This window comes from Falco punctatus, assembly GCF_963210335.1.
Source record: "Falco punctatus genome assembly, chromosome: 2".
NCBI classification, from domain to species: domain Eukaryota; kingdom Metazoa; phylum Chordata; class Aves; order Falconiformes; family Falconidae; genus Falco; species Falco punctatus.
Genome location: NC_137581.1, coordinates 9,913,038 through 9,931,640, shown reverse-complemented (window position 1 = coordinate 9,931,640; position 18,603 = coordinate 9,913,038). Strand labels below are relative to the sequence as shown.

The window sequence follows — 18,603 nt, the reverse complement described above, 5'->3', positions numbered from 1 at the left end:
AAAGTAGCTCTTCCTATACAAACTAACAAAGCCCAGTGCAAATCTTCTCAAATATATTTATTGAAGAATTAAAGCTGTTTGCTTATAACAAATTGGAAATCTGTGGTGCAGAAATATTATGCATAACCTTGTAAATCAGATTAACTGGTGTTCCTTCTTTCATACAATAAATTCCATAAGGAGCATCTGTTCAAGGCAGTGCCTGATGACCTGGCACCAGATCAGAAAGCTTGCTGCTTTCTGCACTAATTTTGGAATCTGGTCCAAGTGGGAGCATCATTACTTAAACTCAAATCTATTTTACACAGAGATTAACATGCTGTGATACCTGCTCATTGTGGTCCATTAGTCCTTGTACCATTTGAGCAGTCAGCTGTGGTGTGCTCTGCTCAGTGGCTCGGTCTGCTCAGTTTGAAATACTAATACATTTCATAACATTGACATTCAACACTGTTGTAGCCTTTTTTAAGCAAACACACCATTACAGTTGACGAGACAATTAGAAATGCAAAGGCGTCTGGAAATCGGAGAAGTTTGTCACAAGCACTGACCTGTTTATTAGCTAGTATTTCTTTGAATTTTACAAAAGAAATCCTCATTTATTATGAAGACAGTGTAAATACTGTTGGAGAAATATTCAAGTCTGAATAGCTGCGGAGGAAAACTGCAAAGGAAGGCAATGAGGTTTTCATGTCCTCAAATAAGAATGGAAAAAGAGCTTTACAGGTAACTGACTCAAGGGAAGGATTCAGGGTGACACTCTGTTATGCGCATCAAGGATAGAGGTGCTGTCTTTCAATGGTTTGTTTAAACTGCATTACATATAGAATCAGTTTTGTAATGATGGAGTCACTTGAAGGGAGGAGTGTTTAACTGAGGCTTAGGATCTGGACACATGGATGTAAAGGACTATGAAGCCAACAGGAACCTAAATCATACTGAAATAAGAGGATAATTTTTTGACCTAGCTACTTAAAATGAAAAATAACTAGTCTGGAGGAGTCATCAGTTTACAATAATGAAGGATTAGATAATGTCTACCAACTAATCAGCAGTGGTTGTTCAATTACTTCATAGTGGTTGAAGAGTAAGAGACGTATTTCCTTATTGTTGGGAGGGGTTCTGCAAGGAAATTGCTTAGTCAAAATGAATCAGTGTCTTTGTTCTAATTTTTGCAAATTACAGGTTGAGTAGCCTCTGTATTTCAGCAGTGTTTCAAATCAAACATTTGTATTTACTGCCTCAATAATGAAAAATTCATCTTTTCACTAAATGCTTCCACAAGTTTCACATATCATTGGAATCCTAATAGATGAGAATAACCTCAGCTGAACACTTTGTATGTTGACATGAACTTTGGGGGAAAACCTGTTCTGATATACTCCCTATCAAACTCAATCAAAAATAAGCAATGCACTTATCAAATGGAGACTTCTCATAGGATAGCCTGTCTTTGCACTTCAAGACAGATGTGAAGATTGACCTAATATTCTTTTTATATCTAAATAATTTATCATTGCATACTCAATGAACTGTGCACTGGTTGAAAAATAACACTGCAATTTATTGGAGTTGGGCAAGGACAATAAAATCTATTTATGTTTTAAATGTTTATAGTAATTGTGATTATATTTGTCTAAGGGAGAAAAGTAGTCCTTAGAAAACCCAGTATACCTCGAACAAATAGTTTGTAAAGGATTCCAATACACTTAAAGTTGTTCAGACGAAGTCTACTTGTTACTGGTAATTCTTAGATGACTTCCAGTCTGAAGATTTTTTTTTCTTTGGCTTAAACAAGTGATCAAAATTTGATTAATAACAGTTTTGGCTGTAACTTCAACAGTAAAAGGGAAACCAGCCACTCCATAATAAACCCATTAAGTCTTTAGAGCTGGTACTGAGCCATCTAAAAGAAGATAAAGGAAGTAGTCTATTACTTATTGTTTACAAAATATCCTTAGAAGATTTTTCTTTTCCCTAATGCACAACCAGCCACTCGAACCAATCAAGCTCACCGAAACATGGGAGGAGATGTGTCCCAAAATAAGCAAAGTTCTTTTGTAAATAGCCCAGTTCTTCTACTGGAACCTAATAGTCTAAAATTTCCTAAACCTAGTATTAGATTTATTCTCTGGCTCAGTTTCCTACCCTTAATTGGGAGACTAAATAATTTCCTTGATGAAGCTCTCGCCAGAGCTGGAAATTTATTTTTAAGGGTGAGAAGCAATCTTTTTCCGGTCCAAAAATATACTGCTTATTTGGTCCAAAAATATAATGCAAATCAAGAAGTTTTCCCCCCTGTGAGTAGAGGGAGGGAGGATTTTCTTGGAATTAGTTTAACAAATGAGAAAGGCTGAGATATTTCCATTTTAGTCAGTGGTTCAGTGGCCCAGGTACTCAACTGGCGAGCAGCAGACCTGGGCTTCAGTCCCCTCTTCTCAAGGAGAGGTAAATCCAAAATCATTTCTCATTTAAGAGAATTCCCTGACTGCAGGGTGAGAAGCTCTGGATTGTGGTGTACTCAAACTCAATTGGTGATGGTATTTCATTTTGTTAGAAGCACAGCCCTGTCTGATTCTGGAGGAATAACCACAAGCTAAAGACTTACTCCCCTCCTGTGCTGAAGAACAGTTTTATAGAAGGGCCTGGAGATACCTGTGGATGGAAAGCTGGATATGAGCCAGCAATGTGCGCTTCCAGTCCAGAAAGCCAACTGTATCCTGGGCTGCATCAAAAGCAGCGTGGCCAGCAGGTCGAGGGAGGGGATTCTCCTCCTCTACTCTGCTCTGGTGAGACCCCACCTGGAGCACTGCCTTCAGCTCCAGGGTTCACAGTACAAGACACACATGGACCTGTCAAAGCATGTCCAGAGGAGGGCCACCAAAATAGTCAGAGGCTGGAATACCTCTCCTGTGAAGACAGGCTGAGAGAGTTGGGGTTGTTCAACCTGGAGAAAAGAAGGCTCCGGGGACACCTTTTAGCAGCCTTTCAACATGTAAAGGGGGCTTTTAAGAAAGATGGAGATATTTTTTTTTTTACCAAAGCTTCTAGTGACTGGACAAGGGGTAATGGTTTTAAACCGAAAGAGGGTAAGTTTAGATTGGACATAAGGAAAACAAACATATTTTCTGATGAGGGTGGCGAGGCGCTGGCCCAGGCTACCCAGGGCAGCTGTGGGTGCCCCATCCCTGGCAGTGCCCAAGGCCAGGCTGGACGGGGCTGGGAGCAGCCTGGGCTGGTGGAAGGTCCCTGTCCATGGCAGGGGGTTGGGACCAGATTGTCTTCAATTTCCCTTCCAACACAAACCATTCCATGATTTTACGATTCTATGATTTAACATGTTTTGGGTGGGATTCTTTGGATATCTGAAAATAAGGCAACTAACCAAACAAAATTATACACTCTACAACTCTGGTCAGCTCATCTAGAAAAATATGTGTAAGACAGGTAGAAGTATCATCTCCTGCATCTGCTGGTTCCACTCTGTTTGCTATAGATGGAACACAAACACTGCCAAGGAGGATGACTGTTAAGATCCTAACAGGGTTAAAATCCCAACTATCAAGTGCCATAGGGGACAATACATCTATCCTTCCTTTATAAACAATCTGTTGCCTAACATTTTGCAAGTCTTTTTATCGCATGTGACATTATTTCCATTCTCATTCTTCACTTTTCTTGTCTGATTAGAATTGCCTATTTCAGAAAAGGGACTCTTTTGCCCTGTCTTTTTGACATGCTTAATATAGTGTGGCCAAGATCGCAGGTAGAGTCTCCAAGCAATATTTAGTACTAGTTTTATTCATAGTAACAGTAATTAAAGGTACACAGTTGAAGGATATAAATACTTAACACAACATTGCTTTATCAGCAACGTAGTAAAATTCCTCCCCCCATCCCCTTGCTGTCTCCCTCTTTCTTTCTTTCTCTCTTCTCTGTTCCATGTCTGTGCCACCTTTGTACTTTAGAGAAGTTTCCTTCGGTTACCACCTCGCATGAACACTGCCTGTTACTGTGCACCATGGTCAGACTAGTCTGAAAAGCAATTGCTGCTGTGTCGTGGCTTGATTTTTATGATCTCCATTAATATCTGAAATCAATACAGTGTGCCGAGTGTATACATGATGAAAAGGACTTTGACTTCCCCAGTCAGCCCTGAGCCTTGCACCTGATAGGGAGGACAGATGAAATCTAACCTGGGGTTGAAATCCTGAAGAACAGTAATTTCTTTGTATGCAGTGCTTTAAAAAATTAAAAATAATAATAAAAAAAATATCCAGAGGCTGGTTTGGATTGGTTTTGTTCTTTTATGCTTTTTTATTTTATTTCTTTTCTCCCTCCTCCTGGCATTTACCCTAGGGCTTTTGATAAAAGGAATTTTATAATGAAACACTTCATTGTTGATGAACACTGTCACCAAATTCAGTATCAGGTGTTTAAAAAGACCTGTGATGTTTGCAAGAGCCTTGTGAGTTAGTGGTTTTGAAAAGGTAACAACGAAAATGAAGCTCTGAGGAAGCTTTAAATATGGACAGAGAAAAAAACCTGCTTTGATATGTCAGTCTATTCCCTGCCTCTTCTTTCTGTGTGCTCCTTAGTTATAGCTCAAATTAAACTAAGTCCCAGGCAAGTCTGGACTTCAGATTAATTTGTAAAAGCAGACAGGGAAAGTCTCCTGCCGCTGGCTTTTAGACCTAATTGTAACCTTTGTGTATACCTCTAAAAAAGCTATGACATCAGGTATCTTTCTAGCCCTTTAAAAAATATGTCTGTTCCGGAATTAAGATAAATTTAATACCTGAGATTGATGGGGATTGAATTTTTCGTATTCCGATTTCTTAAATTTCAGCTCTGAAGGAAAATATTTTTTTTTTAATTTCTTAAAACATGACAGTTCTCTAATGAAAAAGACTACAGACCATAAAAATATTTTGCTTAAGCATTACAGGAATGCTTTGTTTTATGGGATAATTTTGAATGTTTTAGTTAAGTTGGTTAATTTCTATTTTTATAATAACATATCTGATTTCAGCTCTATAAAATGTAATGCATACTTTACAACACAAAATAAATTTACCTGCAGTATGCATTGTATATTATAGTGCACAACAAAATCTATACTCTATCTTTCTGGTCTAAAGAAAATGAACCAAAATATGACAGGCTGACGTTTCTGAGCAATAAGATTAACTTTTCCCATTAAAAATGTCAAGGTTAATATATGGTAAAATCTCTAGCCATTGTTTTTAAAAAAAACTGTTCAATTTCAGCATTTTAGGGGTGGTTTACCTAAATAATTTAAGTAGTGTTCTTTACTTTTCCCATTTTTTTGATTCAAGTCTTATTATCAGTGATGATGTCATTATTTTTATTCCAGATCTAGGAATACTTATGACTACTCTTGCAGTGACCTTATCAAACTAGACACCACACAAATGTTAACCTAAAACTTAGTCCTTAATTCACATTTTTTAAGACCCTAGCCATGTATTTTATGATTTAATTCATGTAGAGGATATTACTTTTAAGCTTGCAAATTATCTTCTTTTCCCTGCTAGTAATTATAACAATTGTTTTTCAAATTATTTGTATATTTAAAACATTTGCCTTTGCACCTTACTGTTCTAGGAAATGGATGGTATTTTATGCTGTGAATTTTCTTTCCTATACTTAACATATCAACCTCCATGACAACTTCTGGCATGCTATGAGTGAACATCCTGCTGTCCCATATTTCATATTTTACGAGAGGCTACATGCATAAAGTTGAAAGCTTTGCTGCTACAAAACCCAGAAAAAGTTCTGGGAGATTTCTGGATTAAAAAATTCAGCATTGCTGAATATAGGGAGAAATGAAACTAAAATGTAATTTTAATAAAAAATGGACAAGTAGCACCAGGAAAGATTAAGAGAACCCATCCCAGATTACGCAGGCTATCCACAGTGGAAGGTACAGATCAGATACTCCTCAGTCAGAGGGAATGAGATTGCATTTCCAGCATCCTTTCTAAGGGTCCTAATGACCCTTTGGGCAGTTTGGGGAATGGGCAGTTTGGGGAATAAAGGTACAATAATTAGCTTGTTTCCCCAGAGGAAAAACATTCAGAAAAAATGAATATTCTTGCAAACAGTTTGGGGCAACAGAAATCACACTTCCTTTTTCTGAAAGTCTAAGGTAACAATGAAAAAGCAATTAAACAAAACATAGACAGACACATCACCTCATTGCAAAATTATGCCTTATTTTCCTTCTTCTTTCTCTGTTGCCTTTGCTATTATCCTTCCATCCAGCCCAAAATTTTTAGTGTAAGTATGACAAGGTGATCTTCTTTCTTTCCCCAAATTTCTAGCCAAGTTAACAATATTTTTGAAAAACTTTACAATGTTTCTGTATCCTGGCTGGCACCCTCGACATTGTCCAGTTGAAAGTAATTTGCATGTTTCATTAAGGAAGAAGCTAACTTTGCTAGATAACAGTGTTTAGCACATCACATGAGGCCTTGAGCATCTCACAGTCAAAAAGAGTTTCTGGTCCTCTGATCATTTTACCATCTGCTCTTTGGCCAAAAGGTTTCTGTTCCGTGTACTTCCAGGAAAGCCCAGCATTCTAGAATAACTGTAAATATATTTCTCATCGCCCCTCTAGGCAAAATTTATTTGCAGTGTTTCTGTAAACAACAGAAATATGTAAAGCAACAGCAGTGCCCAAAACATGTTTCCTTTACTGTCAATGGCATCCTTGAAATCATGTCAATTAAAGGGCATTTGACAGGGAGATCCAGCTGAATTAGCCCAGACTGATCTTCAGAACACTCTGAATGCTCATTAATCTGCCATGCCAAGTGCCAATGCTGATCTTTCAAATGCTGAAATTCGCAAAGTCATGTCAACTATACTATGGGATCAGCTCCCCTTTGCTCCATCCCTGCCCCCAAATTAGGCATTCAGGTTATGGAGAACCTTCTTGAAGAAAATACATTTGTTCATTAAATATATGGCATGGTTCCTAAACATGCTGAAAGTAAGCATTATTCCAAAAGGAAATGAAAACACGTCAGTTCTAACACTCCTAGTCTCTTAATAATTTAATGGGGTAACATGTAGTGATGGAATGGAGAAGGAATGTCCTAATGGTCATTTAATGGTTGATGTGAAACAGCTTGGCCATTTCAGTCCATGCTCAGATAGATTAATTTGCCCACTTTTTTCATTGCCTGAAGGCAGTTTGGTTTTCTTTCAACAGTTTTCTTTTCAGTAGGTGAGTATGTTGTAGAAATGTTTTGCTACTCTGATATCTGGTCAGTCAATTAGAAATTATAGAGGGAAATACTTAATGAAACTATAAATAAGATGTCAGGAATATGAGTTCAAAATTTCCCCCGACTGACTATTTATTCTACAATTTCTATAATTTTTCTAGTTTATTTTCCAGTTTATTGTATCATGGATTACATACACACACACATCCATCCACACACACCCTCCCTCCTCAAAAAAATAAGATGGGAAAAGATAAAAATGGAGGCTAGGGACTGACACTTTTATAGGCAGAGGACCAGAAACTTTAAGTAAAGTCCTAAATTGCCAAAAGATCAAACTATCTTCAGCTACAGCTGTTGTCTTCCTGAAAGATTTCAGGCTAGATGCAGTAAGGAATGTATCTGTCTCAGAAGGATGTATTGCAAAGTCTGTAGTTTTAGGTTACTGATGCTTGTCAAGGGGTATCTAGCTCTGTGTTTGGTATGCAGGTTCTCTGTCTAACACCTAAATAGGGCGAGATACTTCAGCATCTGGTTCAGAAAATCTTTGTGTTAATGTGCAAGAAAACAAGACAGGTACAGATCACATCTTTAACTACTACTGTTCAATTTGTTTCCCAGTCTGAACTTTATCCTGAAAATAGGCTTATTTTCTCTTAAGACATGGGTAGAGAAAGAGGCTACCTTTTTTTATATCATAGCTTAGCAACTATAATATGGTCCTAGAACATAATGAATATTTGAGTCTTGTTTCCTCCTTAGCCTGAGTTTGTTCAAACTCATATTCTTCGATTTCCGAAAAAGTGCTATACTAATCAGTATATAACCTATCTTTCTTGGAAAGAGGGTGGAAAATTGTGAGGCCACAATCTATTTGTTCTGTTAAAATGATCTTTCTGGTCAAAAAATAATTCTCATTTGACATAGTGACATCTTATACGTACTTGGAGACTTGAATGTGAAGAATACTTGATAAATAGTGACATTAAATCTAGGCAGCAGTGGCTTAAGGATTTTAGGATTAGATTTTGTTCAAGATCTAAATTCTACCTGTCATACTTTACATCATGCTAGAATAAAGTAAAGGAAATTCAGAAATTATAGAAATTTCTAGGGATTAGATAACGATAAGTTCTTAAAACATCTGGTTCATCCACATTGCTGAATTGATTGAAACAGTGTAAAAGACTTTAATGGTTTTCCTGGAGAAATTTGGCATACGTATGAGGTTCCAACAAACTGAAATCTTGAAAAAGAAAGTGAGGAAAGAGCTCAGCCAATGTGATTTCTACAACAAATAAACAACTGTTTGTAAGAAATGGGCAATTTCCTTCTGGTGTTATAAAGAAAGAACAATGCGTGTTCTTCAAAAATAAATCATATCAAGCCAAACTAGTATCCAGTTCAAGCACTTGTGAAGAATGAGTGACTGTACCTTAAAATAATTATTTTTTTTATTATTGCATATGAGCATTCTTATAAGCACATTAAGAAGATATGAATCTAGCCTTCCCTGTCTTAGGTGCACAAATGGCTTTAAAACTTTATTCAGACTGTATTTCTCACTTATTAGCTTCCTAACAAGAGATGCAAGCTCAAGGCTTTCCTAGAGGTCTGCCTTGAATCTGTTTTTAATTGATACTGCCAACACTGATTTGAATTGATAAACAGAGTGTGGTTATTAAATCTGTAAATAGTATCATGCTGGATGAAGCTGCTCCTAGAACAGAATAATTGGCTGCTTAAGTACTGGGTGAGGAGTGATCAACTGAGAAGCAGTTCTGCAGAAAAAAGACCCAGAAGTTTAAAATGGATCACAAGTTAAACTGAAGTCAAAAGTGTCATTCCATTGTTAAACAAGGTAAATATCATACTGAAAGTATACAAAGAGGTAATACATTTCAGAGATATGAAATAGTCTTTCAGTTCTACCCTGCTCAGGCAAGGTACACAGTGGAGAAAATACAATACCTTCACAAAAACTGCACATCATGCTGGATGGACAAAAAGAACTAATTTGAGATCAACCACAAGAAAACCAGAAGTATGAAAAGAAGGGTAGAAAACAGGATCATCAGATTAAAAGTGCTTAGTCTTAAAAAAAATAAAAAAATAAGCAGGGACATGGTGCTTGTCTTCAAAACCATTAAGGACTTCTGAAAACACAATTTTGAGAAGTTATTCTCATATTTCGTAGGACAAAATACAGTAGGCTTAAATTGAAAGAGAACATAGAAGAACAGGTTAAGAACTAGAGAAGAAGATCTTGTGAAAGGCTAGTCTGTCTTGGGACAGATTTTCCAAGTTAGCCATGAGATCTCCACCACTGTAAAGAGCTTCTACACCAAAAATTATTCTGTAATTATTTAATAGCTAACTGTTCTTTTGCCCTAGGGCAACATAGTCTGAAATTCAGGACATCATATCTTTGCCTTCAACCCTGGTCTGTAACTATCTTCCTTATTCAGTTTCTGCATCCAAAAGCTGAGGATGGTAGTCTCCTACCTGGCAATACCCTCTGAATTTATAATTTGAAAACCACCTCTACCCCTAAAATATTCAAATACGTTTTTCAAATAGTCTTCTGAAATGCAATCTTTATCCACCAAGAGGAAACTGTTACCCAACATGTCACTAAAATGAGACTTTGTCCAAGAAAGTAGTTAGTCACACAGTATAAGCCTTCTCATCCTACATAAAATACTTTAAGAATGATTAATATGCTCCAAGAATTCCACATAAATGTGGCTCTCATTACTGTAGTTGTCTGAGTTTCTCTTGATCTATAATATATTTATTCTCTCATGACCGCTGTCAGGATTTTTTTTTTACCTCAATTTCACATATGAGGAGACAGGGCAGAAAGAGAAGCACTTACCAGAAAACTCAGAAGATTAACTGAAGGCCTTCAGAATCTATCTAATCCCTGAATTATGCCCCTTTTTGCTGGATGACTTCTGGTAGTGCTTATCTACAACAGCAGCAGAATAGGACATCAAGTATATTTCAGAGAAGATGAGTTACAAACCATAGCAGTGTTAAGAACTAATATTACATGAAGGTATGCTACAGGTTATGAATATACAGAAGTGAGATGTTACTCACATGTAGAAGGGGACAGCTCTTTTGAGAAATGTAATAATTAATAGCCTAAACCAGAACTGGGACTGGGTCCAACTAGTGAAAAACCCCAGGTAGCTGCATTCCTTGGGGATTCACTATGCTTACAATGAAGGGTACAGGGTCATAGACAAGTGTTCCTACTGCAAAGCCCTTTTCTTTCTGACACAGCATTTGTCTCCCGAAAGGAACAGCCTCCAGTCTAACACTGTCAGTCTCCTATGTCCTCATTTCTATCTGAAAACCAAACAAAAACTGAAAAGTATAAACCTAAATGCAAATGAAAGTAAAGTTAGAGTATCCCTGGAGTCCACTAGGAACTGTGCTTTCATTAATGATTTTGTTTTGAAATGAAATTATAACATGATACAGGAAATATCTAAAGGAAATATCTTGGAGTCAGGTAGATCAAAAGATTTATTTCACGAACAGAAAGTACAGAAAATGTTTAATCTCTCCAGTAGGAAAACAAGGACAGCAGTCAGCGATGGCAGCATGTTTCTGCAAAAGCTGTCAAGCTTAAAATCCTTTAGCAGACATTAGCATCATGGAGGACTTCAAACATTGCTCAATGGACAAGGCCACAAAGCTGCAGACGTGCCAGTTAGCAGGGCGGATCAAAGGATGTGTACAGAAAAGGCTCTTTCCAGACTGTTCCCTTTTCTCACATAACAACAATGTTTAAATGAATCTTTCTTTTATCGTTAGGAAGTGATAATTTAAAAATAAACAGAAGTGAGGTGCATTAAACTGTGAAACTAGGTCATCATTTTCTTAAGAGGAATGAATTTATTATTTCAAAATAGCCAAGAGAAGATGAGAAAGATAAGAAAAACTTTGGTATCAAAGGGATACTTCTGAGCTCTTTTAGATGAGGAGATAATGAACAGATATATTAATATAATTAAGTACAGTTATGTTTGATGCATATTGTATATTATTGTCACTAAAATAATTTAAACATTCTTTTTTTTAAGCAAAGACCTTATGAGTGGAGCTAGTCTAAATACCTTTGGATGAAAAGTTCTGGTCAGAAAATACCTAGTAGCTGAAACTTAAAAACCTCACAGAAAAGAGCTTAATTAATTTCTTAATTAAACATTGGATTTATTTTTGAATGCCAAAATATTTCAGTTAATTATTTTAAAAATAAAAATAAACTAGTTTTGAGTTTTATTTTACATTATGGAAGGTAATATGAGGCATATATGAAATGATTAAATGGTCAATATAATAATTAAATATATAAGATCATTTCAACAAACTAATTCAATCAGACTGAATTGAATTTTAAGAGGATTAGAGGTGGAGGTTTCAGTTAGCTGATATGTTTGCAATTATGAAAACACTTCTTGTCCTCAAAGGTAAAAACCTGAAAATCTCAAAACTGTTCACAGAATCATATTGAAGTCCTGACAACTAATTCTTCTTTATGTTGAAATACCTTGAATTGTAGTATCTTCATCTATCAAGCTACCAGGGATATAGGCAATCCTTTCGGGTCTGAGTTTTGTGACCCCTTAGCAATACGTAAATGCTGCTCAAAAGAGCTTTCAGTTTGAGTAGAAAAGATGAACAAGGGTAGAGATACATGAGTTCTCCATGATCATACAGATTGCTAAGGACAGTCCTAACTGCAGCCATGTGGGTTTTGTCCCTTATAAGGCCTTAGCTGTTAGATCATGCCTCTGAATCACTTTGAGATGGTCTGTGCTTAAGGAAGGCAGGTACAGCAATTTTAAGGATGGAGTAGGTAGTAGTCTTAAATTAGTCACTGAGGGAACTTTTGCCCTGTGCTGCGCCCTTTCTGTTTTCTAGTTCTCTGACACCTCTCCAAGCCCAGTCAACATTGCCTGGCCGCTTTGCTTGAGTAGTTGTTTCTTGGAGAAACCTTCTCTCAGCATCATCGCTTGGTTCTGCCTGAGGAGCAACAGATAAACCTTGACAACTCCTGCCAAAGAGCATGATCTCACAGCAAAACCACTCCTGTGTGAGAACTAATTGCATATAACAAGCCATATTTTCATCAAGGGGTCTTCCACCTTGGCTGCGTCCTGTTCGGTGCCACAATTCTGCAGCAGCCCTATGAAGAAGCTTCATAACGTCTGCTCTGGTATGCAGCTCCAGATGAGGCATGGTGCTGGAGATATGGCCTGGTGTCGTGCTGGGGAGACCCTAGTGGGACCTGTTCTGGGTCGTTGCCCTTTCACCGAGCAGCATTTGACTACTTGTACTCCGAATGTTAGAGATTACTTTATAAAAAAGAGTAACATCCTTACAAATGTGTATGTGTACATATAATTTTTTTTCCCCATTAAATTCAGATTTTCAGTTTGAATATCTTACAAGGAAAGAGCTCAAAGGCCTTGAAGTTGCTGTCTAGTGCTCAAGATAATTGAAGTGAAACAGCCCAGTCTCTGAGTGATGATTGAGGAGAAGATCTGGTTGGAAATATTAAAGCAGACTATATTTTGGGGAACTAGTCTCATTTAAGGTATTTTTTAATGGGCTGCATTCAAAATGACCTTTTTAATTTCATTTTTTGTTGTTTTATACATATATACTTAATATAGAAACTGAAATCCTATTTAAAAATCATTTAAATAAAATATTTTTGTCAAATGAAAAACATTTTTTCTTACTTTAGCACACATAGACAGCTGCAGAATTTCAGGCACATGTGATTTGATTTCATTTGGTTTGTACCCTTTAGGATGAAATAATGCTTCATTTGCAAACATAACTGTAGCAGGGAGGCTGTGGTTTTGATCATGTTATATCAATGGCATGTGGTTGCTATAGCTGCTCAAAATATTTGATATTATGTCCCTATTCTTAGTAGTGATGAAACTTTAAATGGTCATACGCAGTTAAATTTGGGCAATATCTAGTAGGTATCAGTAGTAGTAGGTAGCATTGGTGTTTTGTCATGATTAATTTGAATTTTAGCAGTCGAAAAGACCTCTAACATTTCCATTTGGGAAACTGTTCTACACCCCCATATCCTTGACTTTCAGGAAGATCGTCCTGGTAATCAAGCAATGTGTTGCCTTTCATAAATATCTTCTATTACTCCCACACACATTTTCAAAATTCTACCTACTTAGATTTTTTTAGCAATTTCTGGCAAAGTGTGTCGTATCGGTGCCAATGAAAGCTAGTAAAAAGTGAAGCTCTATATTCCTTGTATTGCTTGCAAAACATCTACTGAGAATTTCAACCTGACTTGGCTTCTTTTCTGTGACTCAGAAACAGCATAGTGTATTATTCTGGTTTGCTCTTCCTTGTCTATAAAAATGATGGTAGCATTTCTACTTAAATAAATATGCTTTGTGGTAGGTAGGATTATCACCAGCTAAATGAATGACATAAAACGTTTCTTCAATTTCACTTGAGCCTCCTCTTTTTTTATTTTGTGAATTTTCACTGTGACCTGCCATAAGCAATTTTACATCCTAAATCTCTCCTAAAGGTTGCTTCTCATCTATATTCACTGCAACTCTCTTATCAACTAAACAAATACTTGATAACAATTTGAATGTGTGGCTAATGATAAAAAAGCTCTTGTATTCAAAAAGAAATGTGTGACACCCCGAAAATCCCTGGGCAGAAGAAATTGTAGTTTATTATTCCATTTGGCTGTAAAGACTTTTTATCTCATATTGATAACTTCTAGTGTGATAGAGTAATGTCAGTGTGTTTTGCCTATTATTTTAAAATTTAAAACCTTGTTGTTTTGCAGTGTAATGCAGGTAAGATCTTGATGGTTTATGGTTAGATAGTTTAGTTGGCTCAACTGCTAGGCAGGAGGAGCAGCAAGAGCAGCCTGCAGCTTGCCTGACCCTTTTCTATCAGATTGAGGTATTATTATGTACTGTACTATATTAAGCTTCATCGGGGAAAAAAGCACAATCTGTTCTTTTTAAGCTTCTTAATAGTTTCTAGTACTGATTCATGGGAAGTGGAACTAACAGATTGTTATAGTTAGACTGTAGGTGGGGACGCATATGCTTGAGTTTTGAACAAAATTCCAACTCTAAAGCAGGGCTGAGTCTTTTGCATGATGATGTAATTTTTTTTATTTTTTTTTTTTCCAAACATGCAGAGACATATGGGAGTAGCTTTTGAACTGGGCTTAGGGCCAGACATTCAGGTAGGCAACATGCAGGATTCAGGCTGGCATTTGAAAAGAACCCAGCTGCCAGTTGTTGCCATGAGTATAGGGCATATTTACAAAAAACATCGACAGCTAGCAACTCCGATTACGCCACTGACAGACAAACTTTCAGTAGGAGATGAACATCCAGTAAAAAATTGTGATACCTCCTCCAGCTGAACCAGTCACAATATAGAGGTGCCAGTTTCCAAATGCTGAAATGGAGATGGAGTTCGGTGGGAGAAGAGAAACTGAATACAAATTGACCATACTTCAGCTCCAGATTGTGTTGTTTGCTGAGTCTTTTCTGCTGAATTGGAACTAGCCAAGCAAAAGTAATCAATCCTTCCCTTCTGCTTTTTTCCTTAGGATCTTTCTTTAAATTTAAAGATGGGAACAAATTAGGTACATAGATACATTGCCAGGACATAGGCAGCCTCCATCACAGCTTTAAATGATTCTATGATTCTAAGGACATGGTTTAGTGGTGAACTTGGCAGTCGTGGGTTTAACAGTTGGATTTGATGATCTTAAAGGACCTTTCCTAAAGGAGTCTATGGTTGTATGATCACAGGAGACTCACAGAAGACGTTTTGATTCCAGCTTAGGAAGTCTGAATTAATTTTCCCTTGGGGGTGAAACTACAAACTCCTCCTCAGGGTCAGGCTGCATAAGTGCTCACTTGTCCATCCATGTGTGCAAACCCTAAAGTCCCTGTAATCCTTCTCCTTGTGTCATAGACCTGGATGAAGAGTGAGAACTGCACTGTTAGAGGGAACTTGCTCTTGCTGTGGCAGGTTTGATAGTACTGCTGTGGATATACCACAGTTCAAGAACCAGATGTCCATGAGGAGCACGGTTCCAAGCATGGCGATGATCTTCCACTGTGAACCTCACATCTCATCCTCAAGGAAAGATGTAATGTAACTTACCCAGTTTCCACTCCCACTCCATCAGTGCTACATGTATACCTTCATGCACTTGCAGGTTTTACACTGAAAGAAAGCTAGCCCAGAAGAAATCCATCCTAATCTGTGTGCAAAGGAGTTTAACGGGAAAGATTTTCTTTTTCCATCAAGGAGTGTTCATTATACCCAAAGTATAGCTCAAATTAAATATACATACCTCATCAAACCTCTTGCACAACAGGGGAATTCAATATGAATAATTAATTAAGTAGAGTTTAATCAGCAATGATCATGACAAGAGCTCCACTGGTGTATTTGTGTGAGCATCTTGAAGCAAAGCTGCTTTCTGTTTTCATCAAACCTCCCTTGAGATTATGCCATACAGCTATAGTTTTCCCAGCTGGAGAACTCAGTCACTCTCAGATTTGGACTGCCAAGATGGTTTTCTTCCAAATGTTAAGAATGTAACACTTTTCTAAGTGGCCTTGGTAGTTTAACATGTTTCCTCTTGCTTTGGATGTTGCATTGCTTTCTGTATGGTTTCACAAAATCTCCCCGTCTTGATCCATGATGAGACCATGGCATTTGTGCTAGAGCAAACTTTATTTAACTGGAAGAGAGTTAATGCACTTCATGTTCGTTGCAAGACTTCCTATTTTTCAGTGCTGTAATTAAACCTGTTCTCAGCTTTATAGCAAGCCTCAGGGTAACAGTTTGTACTCTTATAATACTTTCAAAGACAGCAGTATCTGGAACATTGAAGAGATCCAGTTCTGTAAGTCAGTTAGACCTGGCTGGGAATTTTCCATTGACAGGGTTTTTTTTGACAGAAAATGAAGTCTTCAGAATTTCAATCTCTTTGAGGTATACTATGGAACAGCTTTTTTTCAAACTTTCATCTTCTATGGCAAAGTTTGATATGGCCTTTTTTTCCTTTTGTTTCCTGCTAGGAAAAAGAGAAACAGAACATTTAATGTTGATCCAGGTTGACCTAAACGAGAGTAATTTTAAACAAAGAAGTGTATTTCCTGTCAAACGGCTTAATTTTATTTCAGATGGCCTCAGGGCCCAGTGGGAGTTAAATATGACTGACCCCTATTTTTCCTTCAGACCGACTTCTGAGGCTATCATACATCTTTCATGAGGCATCACATTTTCAACCTCTAGCTGAACCGCTTCAGTGTCTCGTGGGGATCACCTGATGTTCATGTATTACAGGAAACAAAGTTTGCCCTGAGAGCGTGACACGTGGGGAAGCACCAGGCACCTGATTTACGATTCCCAGGAAGCACTGCAACCACTGAGTTTAAAAAATCTTAAGGCATTTTCCCAGGAACAAGTTGCATAGTCCTGGGTTTTCCACCAGGCCTATTTACAGCGGATAGGAAAATGAAAGTCATATTAGCTAAGGAGATCTGCATTTGGGTTGCCATTCTGGCTGGGCACCATTTCAGGCACAGGTTCAGGGTGGCAGTGATTTATTCCTGATGTGAAGGTGATGGTATTTCCTCTCTTCTGCTCTTTGTCTCTTTTGCCTATTTCTGTGGTAAGATCTTCAAAGGGAAGACTGGTTTTCACATTCATATACGGTGCTGAGTGTAATACAGCCTCTAAACTTAGCACCAGAGCAACGGGGACAACTCCCCAGGTGGGCAAGCTGGATGCTTGACAGCTCCGATGTTCTGGGTCACAAAAAGAGACAGCAGTCCCCATGCAGCTGTCTGATTCTCACTGCTTCACATGCATTTTCACTGTCAGTGCTCTTATATACTTGCAACTCTGTTAGTAAAAGAAGGTGTTTTCCTTACAGCTTCTTCCAGCTGCAAACTAACAGAAATAAGTGAAGGATCAGCAATTCCTTGCAACAGCATTACTTTAACACTCCCAGTCTTATTAATTTACTGACTGTGTTTCTGTGGAATATTACTGAGGGGTTAAGGCAATATTTTGGAGAAAGATTTCCTTCCTCAGAGGCATACTTACTTAAATGAGACATGAAACAGATTTAGACAGCCAGATGGAGGAGCACAGGGAACCAGAAAGACGATCCTGGTCAGGATGGTTGTCAGTGTTATCAGTACACCCACTGTTTAAGCACCGTGACTTTTATGTAGGCCTGTCAATGAAGAAATTTTTTATGGTGAGACAGCATAAAGAACAAATGTATCTATCTGTTAATATTTATTACCAGTTTATCCCATAGAGGAAGAATAGGTTGAAGATGTTTTTCCTGTTGGATTGGTAGACAACTAATAAAGAAAAAAAAACCCCAAACAAACAAACCCTACCCCCAAAAAAACCCCTAGAAGTATATTTAGTTAATCTGTGATCTTGTGATACCTATAATGCTAATCCTCAATTTTGCTACTCATTCTCCAGAAGTTCTTTCTTCAACACAGTAAGTTTTACCTTTCAGTGTAATTAAAAAATTGCTGCTTTTCAGATTGCGTTATTATCAAAGTCGTGTTGTTATGAGTCATTGTTTGGTTTTGCTTACACTTAAAATATTACACCTCAAAATTTGTTCTGAACATATCTTTTTAAATTTTCTGAAATAAACCCCAGAGCACTTGGCCACATTCAGTCAACTTAAGGGAATCAGAAGAGATGGCAATTTATACATCTATTGAGGTACACCTTGTGGACGAGATCTTCACTGCTACTGAGGTACCTAACAGCATTTGTTTCAGCAAAGATGCAGGCTTCTAAACAGAAGTAAAGTTTTGAGGAAAAAATGTTCATCTTGACTTGAAAAATGGATTCACTAAAATGTTAATATTATTTTGTTAAGATCGGTACATTGGTCTCTGCACAGATATGTAACATATTCTTTAAAATGTCTGCTGTTTCCAAAGCGAGAAAAGCTTTGCAAATTTTAATACGGGCATATGTGTTTCTCTTTGTATTTAGGAAACTACGGTGAAAGTGGAATGGAAGCTTTCAAAGATATGGCGGCCAAGGAAGGGATCTGCATTGCACATTCCTACAAGATCTATAGCAATGCTGGTGAACAGAGCTTTGACAAGCTGCTGCGAAAACTTCGGAGCCACCTGCCCAAGGCACGAGTGGTTGCTTGCTTCTGTGAAGGCATGACTGTGAGAGGTCTCTTAATGGCTATGAGGCGCCTGGGACTCGCTGGAGAATTTTTGCTGCTGGGCAG

The 18,603-nt window shown here is 37.5% G+C and overlaps 1 protein-coding gene across 1 annotated transcript in view; it reads left to right on the top strand.

Annotated features, from left to right (window-relative positions):
* Positions 1 to 18,603, top strand: part of GRM5 (glutamate metabotropic receptor 5) — a 217,074-nt gene that overhangs the window by 33,067 nt on the left and 165,404 nt on the right. The window contains exon 1 of the mRNA XM_080375144.1: positions 1 to 18,603. This exon is cut by the window's left edge and continues 33,067 nt beyond it. Coding sequence (XP_080231270.1) covers positions 18,332 to 18,603 — 272 coding nt within the window. The 5' untranslated portion in view covers positions 1 to 18,331.